Source organism: Muntiacus reevesi, chromosome 9, assembly GCF_963930625.1.
Source record: "Muntiacus reevesi chromosome 9, mMunRee1.1, whole genome shotgun sequence".
NCBI lineage: Eukaryota > Metazoa > Chordata > Mammalia > Artiodactyla > Cervidae > Muntiacus > Muntiacus reevesi.
Window position 1 is genome coordinate 11138126 of NC_089257.1, and position 10048 is coordinate 11148173.

Sequence of the window (10048 nt, forward strand, 5' to 3'; positions counted from 1 at the left end):
TAAATTCTTTCTATAATGTATTGATAAAAGCATAATATCCCGGTAAACCCCAATGGAGCGTTTTATCACTGTTATATTTCCCTATCCTGCCAGTGTTGCTTATTCAAAGGAATATGAAAACAAGGAAAATCTATAAAACATAATCAAAGTGCTAATGAGTCACCAGGATCTGGACCTACAGCTTCTATCTTTGAAACATAATTACGTATTGCATCTGTGTTGTAGGGGCAAGATTTCAGCCTGTTGACTTTTGTTCTTCCTCGGCGTTCCATAGACCAATATGCATTTAGGGTGTGCAAAATCTGTAATGCAGACGACTGCATTGAATTCAATGACTTACAAATATTTATATTCTTAACGTGAAGCTTTATATTTTTGTTTTGTTAAGACTTTCATATATCAAGAGGAGAAGCAAATGATTATCAGGAAAAAGAAAAAAAGTGATATGTCTTCGTTTTCCCAGAAACTTCCTTCTAGATTCACATGGATAACTTTTCTAACACACATAACAAATAGTAGCAGTAATAAAAATAATAATAGCATAATGCGTGTGCTAAGTTATTTCAGTCTTGTCCAACTTGGACCTTAGCCCACCAGGCTCCTCTGTCTGTGGATTATCCAGGCAAGAATACTGGAGTGTATCTCCAGCCCTCCCTCAGGGAATCTTCCGAACCCAGGCCGTTCTATCCTGACCACTGCAGGAACCCAAGGCTCTTATGTCTCCAGTATTGGTCGGTGGGGTTTTCACCACTTGTGCCACCTGGGAAGTCCCAATAATAGCACAATGCATGAAAGTATTAGAATGAGCTAGATTAGTTTGAAAGATACATTAATAAAATAACTTATAAAACCAAAATAATAAGATGAAATATATTAATGTATAGCTTGAGTATCACAAAAATATATTTATTTTTTAAAATTTTCTCATTTTCTTTTACCCTCATCTATTTCTGTCTGTCTCTCTCTCTCTCTCATCTCTCTTTTCTCTCTTTCAAGAAAGGAAGTATAGTTGTACAAAAGTATTTACTAGAGAGTGCCAGATACAAAACAGGAATTAGGCAAATAAAAAAAAAAAACACAGTGAAAAGAGGAAAAAATTATGCAAGCAAAATATGAAAAATGCACCAATAGTTCTCTATTAACCCTTGACCAACAGGAGTTGAACTGTGTAGATCCAAATTTGGAGATTTGCAACAATTTGAAAAAATGTGTAGAACTATGTAGCCTAAAAATATTGAAAAAAATTAAAGATTATTTACGTATGTCATGAATGCATAAAACACATATAAATACCAGTCTATCTTTACATAGGCATTAATATAAAATTAATAATCTGATAGTTTACTCACTGTTTTGCAATTTTACTTTAGAGGAATTACTTGACCTTACAGAATGCTTCTCTTATTTAAATGGAGAAACCTGTGTATTGGCCTATCATTATAGGTATTTTTTTAAGGTAATGATGTTCCCAGTAACTGTATTATGAATAAGACTGTAATATCATATCCCATAAAATGTATGGAGTTTATCTCTTGCATCCAAGGTGCTCCAGCACAGGCACTTCTATCAACTAATATATATATATATATATATATATATATATATATATTTTATATATATTTTTTATGTATTTATTTTATTAGTTGGAGGCTAATTACTTCACAACATTTCAGTGGGTTTTGTCATACATTGACAAAATGTATGAATCAGCCATGGAGTTACATGTATTTCCCATCCCGATCCCCCCTCCCACCTTCCTCTCCACTCGATTCCTCTGGGTCTTCCCAGTGCACCAGGCCCGAGCACTTGTCTCATGCATCCCACCTGGGCTGGTGATCTGCTTCACTATATATAATATTAGAACTGATTATATCCAGCAAATACTACTCTAAGAGACAGAGCCTGAAAACCAAAAATATAGATTCCAAATTTTTAACAAAATAGCCACATTCTGGAAAACTAAAATCAAATAATCTCCTCAACTCTCATATACTGAGAAAACATGTAGCACTTAACATCTGTGAAAAAATACTACAAACACCAGTCTTGAAGGAAAGATGTGATAGCAGTTACCACGTGTTATTAAGTGGCTACTAGGTGTTGCTGGCTCAGATGGTAAAAGCGTCTGCCTACAATGCGGGAGACCTGGGTTCGATCCCTGGGTCGGGAAGATCCCCTCGAGAAGGAAATAGCCACCCCCTCCAGTACTCTTGCCTGGAAGATCCCATGGATGGAGCGCCTGGTGGACGGCAGTTCACGGGGTTGCAAAGAGTCGGACACAACTGAGCGACTTCACTTTCACTTTCAGGTGTTAGAACTTTTGTGTACTTCATCTTATGTGACCTGCATAGCAACCTGCAGTTAATAATCCAGCATCTTATACAGGAGAAACCTAAGGACCAGCTAGACCCATGGGTTAGTCAAGTTTACATAATAAGCTACTAGCAGAGTCAGGATTCAGATTCAGGAGTCTCTGTTGCGCGTGTTAAGCTATTCCCACTTGACCATATTGCATACTCTTTGCGATATGCCATAGTTCTGGGAATGACATACCCCAGAAATAGTGCCAAGTAATATCGTCACATATGTGAATTCATTTATACAAATGACCCCTTAGTTTAGGGATCAGGGCATTAAAGCAAAACAAAACAAAAACTAGAAGTAGTTTTTAGAGCAATTAACTGACTAGCAAAATAGATTTCAAATTTATTTCTATCCCTCCATGAGAAAACCATCTTAATCTCCAAATGGCACTTACCAAGTTGCTGGTCGATAGTTAACTATCTCTCCATTTAATATTTTGTCTTGTTTAAATCAACCTTTTATTCCTACCATCCTCCTTCTGTTATCTTCCATTGAGGAAATTAATGTTCTAATCTACAGTTCTATATACCTAATTATAGTAAGGGTGGGTTCTACTTCTCTAAAATGTTCCCTGGAGTTCTTAAAGCTTCTAAAATGTTTTATAAGTGATGAAAAACCTTTCCTCTTACCTGTGGAAATTAATTGCTCAGTTATGGTATATATGGATACTAGACATTAGGAGTCTTACATCAGATTGCCAAGCTCTTCTTGAAATCCACAGGGAAACCCGAAGGAGTAAACACACTAATTCTCTTCTGGGACAGAAAGTAACCACCTGATTTGTTTATTTCCCCCCATAGTAAATGAGTGGCTGGTTCTGTAGCAATGAACTCTTATTATAGACAAAATTAAATAAGTGCAGTGGGCCTCTGAATAAAATGATCCCTCAGTGGAAAAAAGCTATTCATAGAATTGGAAATTAAATCTAATGATATAGGACATAGTCCTCATTCTGACACTAAATACCTATGGACCAGGAAATATAACATTTATCTCCCAGAAGTATATGGCGTTACTTCTCTCAAAATTCTTTATACATACACATAATGAATTTTTGTGAAAACATAAACTATGACAGAATTCATAATCATTTAATGATGATTATTATAGTTACTTAAACTTAAACATGCTACATTTCTGAGTATTATGAGAGACAAATTGTTTAAATAAACAGTTTAGATATATTAAATTTTAGTGCATAGTTTAATGGAAGAAGTAAGATATAAATATATGAATAGGTAGTTTGACAGGAGACATGGTACTGTATACAGATAACTTTAATATTCTGTGTAGTAGAACCTTTTAAATTAGAGATATGGGCAGATAAATTCCGAGCTTTTTGAGTTGCATGGAGATTTGTGTTTTGGAGTGTGCCATATACCATTCCATAAATTAGTACATAGAAATGCATTTAAATTGTTTTCAAACAATTGTGAAACAATACATACTTGCTTCCAGTCTACACCCAGAGATTCTAAATCAGTAATTAAGTAGTGCTGGTGATAGAGTTCGAGGACTAAACCAAAGAGAGAAAAAGGAAGAGAAAAGCAAAAAAAAAAAAAAAAAAGAATGAAAAGAAACAGGAAGAAAAATAAAGGAGAGAAGAAAGGAGAAAAGGAAGGAAGAAAGGGAAAAATTTTGTAAACAGTCCAACTGTGAACACAGGCTCTATTAATTAAATGAAACCCCAAAAGATCTTTATATTCAGTGGAACCCTACTTAAAATTAAACAAGCATTTTTAGAGAAAAGACAAGGTAATAAAATATAATTTTTATGAAAATGTAAAGGAGCTAAAGTATTCAAAACTTTTTGAAAGTGTTGGAGGCCTCGCATAATTTCGAGATTTAACACAAAACTAAAATAACCAAGATACCGTGGCACTAATGAGAGGATAGACATGTAAGTCTGCAACAAAATAGACTTTTCAGAAATAAATTTATACAGTATAGTCAACTGATTTTTGACAAAGCTGTTAAGGAAAATACATACAAGAAGAATAACCCTTTTCAAAATAATGATGCTGAATATGGATAATAGCTTAAAAGACTATTAAATCTTAAAAATATGAAAATAAAATGATTAACAGTACAGCATGGATATAGAGTACAGATACTTTATCACAGAAGATACACAGATGGAAGTTTAAATTAAAAAAAAAATGCTCAACACCATTTGCAATTAGGGAAATATGATTTAAAATCACCATGTTGAAAGTAAAATAAAATCACTGTGTTATCCCATATACATATTAGAATGACTAGAATACAATAGTAAATGGCAATGCAAAGTGCTCATAAGGATGCTATGTAACTGGAGATCTCATCCATTGCTGACAGGAAGCAAAGTGGAGCAGTCACTTCAAATAATAATCAGACAGTATCTTATGAAATGAAACATACACTTACCGTATGACCCAGCAATCATCTTAGGAAATCCTACAGGCATGAGGCGGGGAGGGCCTAGTGGACCACAGTCCATAGAGTTGCAACGAGCTGGACATGACTGAAGTGACTTCGCATGCATGGCAGCCAACACAAGAGCATACCACATTCTGTTTTGAAATAAAAGACAATTTTTAAAAAACAGCTCCTGAAGCTATTCTATTTAAGCATTGAAAAATAAATTAAAAAGCAAACTCTAATCCAAAGACAAAGAAAGAAAAAAAAATACAGAAATATTGGTATTGATAGAAAGTTCTGCTTTACTAAATCATGTGGGATGCACTGACATGGTATTCATTGAAAAATCCATATTTAAATTAAGAAATTATAAATTAACAGCAAAATAGACTAATAGAATTATAAAAGTTAAAAGCAAAACATTCAGGCTCTACTACAAAGCCACAGTCATCAAGACAGTATGGTACTGGCACAAAGACAGAAATATAGATCAAAGGAACAGAATAGAAAGCCCAGAGATAAATCCACGAACCTATGGACACTTTATCTTCGACAAAGGAGGCAAGGATATACAATGGAAAAAGACAACCTCTTTAACAAGTGGTGCTGGGAAAACTGGTCAACCACTTGTAAAAGAATGAAACTAGAACACTTTCAAACACCATACACAAAATGGATCTAAATGTAAGACCAGAAATTATAAAACTCCTAGAGGAGAACATAGGCAAAACAATCTCCGACATAAATCACAGCAGGATCCTCTATGACCCACCTCCCAGAATATTGGAAACAAAAGCAAAAATAAACAAATGGGACCTAATGAAACTTAAAAGCTCTTGCACAACAAAGGAAACTATAAGCAAGGTGAAAAGACAGCCCTCAGAATGGGAGAAAATCATAGCAAATGAAGCAAAAGACAAAGGATTAACCTCAGAAATATACAAGCAACTCCTGCAGCTCAATTCCAGAAAAATAAATGACCCAATCAAAAAATGGGCCAAAGAACTAAACAGACATTTCTCCAAAGAAGACATACAGGTGGCTAACAAACACATGAAAAGATGCTCAACATCGCTCATTATCAGAGAAATGCAAATCAAAACCACAATGAGGTACCACTACACACCAGTCAGGATGGCTGCTATCCAAAAGGCTAAAAGCAATAAATGCTGGAGAGGGTGTGGAGAAAAGGGAACCCTCTTACACTGTTGGTAGGAATGCAAACTAGTACAGCCACTATGGAGAACAGTGTGGAGATTCCTTAAAGAACTGGAAATAGAACTGCCATATGATCCAGCAATCCCACTTCTAGGCATACACACAGAGGAAACCAGATCTGAAAGAGACACATGCACCCCAATGTTCATCGCAGCACTGTTTATAATAGCCAGGACATGGAAGCAACCTAGATGCCCATCAGCAGATGAATGGATAAGGAAGCTGTGGTACATATACACCATGGAATATTACTCAGCCGTTAAAAAGAAATTCATTTGAATCAGCTTTAATGAGATGGATGAAACTGGAGCCCATTATACAGAGTGAAGTAAGCCAGAAAGATAAAGACCAATACAGTATACTAACACATATATATGGAATTTTAAAAGATGGTAATGCTAACCCTATATGCAAAACAGAAAAAGAGAGACTGATGTATAGAACAGATTTTGGACTCTGTGGGAACAGGCGAGGGTGGGATGTTTCTAGAGAACAGCATCAAAACATGTGTATTATCTATGGTGAAACAGATCACCATCCCAGGTTGGATGCATGAGACAAGTGCTCAGGGCTGGTGCACTGGGAAGACCCAGAGGGATGGGGTGGGGAGGGAGGTGGGAGGGGGGATCGAGATGGGGAATACATGTAATTCCATGGCTGATTCATGTCAATGTTTGACAAAACCCACTACAATATTGTAAAGTAATTAGCCTCCAACTAATAAAAATAAATGAAAAAGAATTTATTGTAGTATAGTTGCTTTTCAATGTTCTGGTAGTTTCAGCTATACAGCAAAGTGAATCTCTTAGCAGTTCAGTTCAGTTTAGTGGTTCAGTCGTGTCCTACTCCTTGCGACCCCATGAATCGCAGCACCCCAGGCATCCCTGTCCATCACCAACTGCCAGAGTCTAACCAAACCCATGTCCATTGAGTCGGTGATGTCATCCAGCCATCTCATTCTCTATTGTCCCCTTGTCATCCTGCCTTCAATCTTTCCTAGCATCAGGATCTTTACAAATGAGTCAGCTTTTCGCATCAGGTGGCCAAAGTTTTGGAGTTTCAGCTTTAACATCAGTCCTACCAATGAACACCCAGGACTGATCTCCTCTAGGATGAACTGGTTCGATCTCCTTGCAGTCCAAGGGACTCTCAAGAGTCTTCTCCAACACCACAGTTCACAAGCATCAATTCTTCGGTGCTCAGCTTTCTTCACAGTCCAACTCTCACATCCATACCTGACCACTGGAAAAACCACAGCCTTGACTAGACGGACCTTTGTTGACAAAGTAATGTCTCTGCTTCTCAATATGCTGTCTAGGTTGTCATAACATTCCTTCCAAGGAGTAAGACTCTTTTTAATTTCATGGCTGCAATCACCATCTGCAGTGATTTTGGAGCCCAGAAAAATAAAATTAGCCACTATTTCCAACGTTTCCCCATCTATTTGCCATGAAGTGATGGGACCAGATGCCATGATCTTAGTTTTCTGAATATTGAGCTTTAAGCCAACTTTTTCACTCTCCTCTTTCACTTTCATCAAGAGGCTCTTGAGTTCTTCACTTTCGGCCATAAGGGTGGTGCCATCTGCATATCTGAAGTTATTTATATTTCTCCAGGCAATCTTGATTCCAACCTGTGCTTCCTCCAGCCCAGCTTTTCTCATGATGTACTCTGCATATAAGTTAAATATGCAGGATGACAGTATACAGCCATGACATACTCCTTTTCCTATTTGGAACCAGTCTGTTGTTCCATGTCCAGTTCTAACTGTTGCTTCCTGACCTGCATAGAGGTTTCTCAAGAGGCAGGTCAGGTGGTCTGGTATTCCCACCTCTTTCAGAATTTTCCACAGTTTTTTGTGATCCACACAGTCAAAGGCTTTGGTGCAGTCAATAAAGCAGAAATAGATGTTTTATTGTGAAAAAAGGGAAGCAAAAAGCAAAGCAGAAAAAGAAAAATATACCCATTTGAATGCAGAGTTCCAACAAATAGCAAGGAGAGATAAGAAAGTCTTCCTCAGTGATCAATGCAAAGAAATAAAGGAAAACAACAGAATGAAAAAAACTAGATATCTCTTCAAGAAAATTAGAGATACCAAGGGAACATATCACTCAAAGATGGGCTCGATAAAGGACAGAAATGGTAGGGACACAACAGAAGCAAAAGATATTAAGAAGAGGTGGCAAGAATACACAGAGGAACTGTACAAAAAAGATCTTCACAACCCACATAATCACGATAGTGTGATCACTCAACTAGAGCCAGACATCCTGGAATGTTAAGAAAATGGGCCTTAGGAAGCATCGTTAGGAACAAAGCTAATGGAGATGATGAAATTCCAGTTGAGTTGTTTCAAATCCTAAAAGATGATGCTGTGAAAGTGCTGCACTCAATATGCCAGCAAATGTGGAAAACTCAGCAGTGGCTGCAGGGCTGGAAAAGCTCAGTTTTCATCCTAATCCCAAAGAAAGGCAGTGCCAAAGAATGCTCCAACTACTGCACAATTGCACTCATCTCACACGCTAGTAAAGTAATGCTTAAAATTCTCCAAGCCAGGCTTCGGCAGTACGTGAAACCTGAACTTCCAGATGTTCAAGCTTGTTTTAGAAAAGGCAGAGGAACCAGAGATCAAATTGCCAACATCCGATGGATCATCGAAAAAGCAAGAGAGTTTCAGAAATTAACAACCAGTATCTATATATGCATATGCGTGTATGTGTGTATACATGTGTATGCGTTTGTCTGTAGATACATATATGTATATATACATAAAGTCTTCATATGAATATGATAATAAAATACATATTACATACCCATATTATGTGGAGATAGATGTATATAGATGTCACAGTTTCCTGTATGTGCAAAAACTGCATATGTGGTGGGTTGACTATAATCTTTATTTTAAACATCTAAGAATAGCAGGTAGACACAAATAAACTAATAGAAAATATTTTAATTATAATTTTGATTTTAAAACAATAAACATCAGTCTTAATTTATTTCAATTTAATGTTTAGTGTGAAAAATATACTTTGTTGATAAACCAATTTTTCCCAGACACTTTCTTCATTGCCTCTTTGACATCTTTGTTCCTCAAACTATAGATGATGGGATTCAACATGGGGATTATGATGGTGTAAAATACAGACACGATCATGTCATGATCCAAGGCGTAACTGGAAGTGGGTCTCACGTACATAAAGAGAACCGTGCCATGAAAAATGGACACTCCGGTTAAGTGAGAGCCACATGTAGAAAAGACTTTCCTTCTCCCTTCAGCAGAACGCATCCTCAGAATGGCCAACAGGATGAAACCATAGGAGATCAGAACAATCAATATGGTGGATATCTCAATAGAGCCTGCAAAATAGAAAACTAGAAGCTGGTTCATGCGAGTATCAGAGCAAGAAATAGCGAGGAGGGGAGGGATGTCACAGAAGACATGTCTGATTTCATTGGAGGCACAGAAGGAGAGGCTGAAAGTAGCCACTGTGTGCAAAGTAGCATGCAAGATGCCAACAGCATAGCAGGAAATTATAAGTGGCACATAGACTCTGGGTGACATTTTAACTAAATACAGGAGAGGGTTGTAGATGGCGACATAGCGATCATAGGCCATTGCGGCCAAGATGAAGCATTCTGTGGTCCCACAAGTAAGAAAGAGAAACATCTGTGTGGCACATCCAAGAAAGGAAATGGCTTTATTCTCTGATAGGAAATTGATCAGCATTTTGGGTGTGATAACAGAAGAATAGCAGGCATCCAATAATGATAATGCTGTCAGAAAATAGTACATAGGGCTGTGGAGCCAGGAATCCATAATGACCAAGAAAACCAACCCCAAATTCCCGATCATTGTAAAAAGATAGATTGCTAGAAATAGTAAAAATAGAAAGATTTGCCTCTTAAAATCATCTGTAAAGCCCATCAGTATGAACATGGTGACCTCAGTCCTATTTTTTATCTGAATCCTGTATAAATCTAAATCTGATGGTGACCCTGACGTCTCAGTTTTCATTTTTAAGTTCCAAAAGCAATATATGGCAAAAATAGAGTCCACCAA

General features: G+C 36.9%; 1 protein-coding gene across 1 annotated transcript; it reads right to left on the minus strand.

Annotated features, from left to right (window-relative positions):
* Positions 1–8998: 8998 nt before the first annotated feature.
* LOC136175593 (olfactory receptor 5T1-like) lies at positions 8999–10048 on the minus strand (the record flags this gene model as incomplete). Its single annotated transcript, XM_065945852.1, has 1 exon — positions 8999–10048. A coding segment is annotated over one exon (1050 nt), but the record flags the coding sequence as incomplete, so codon positions are not given.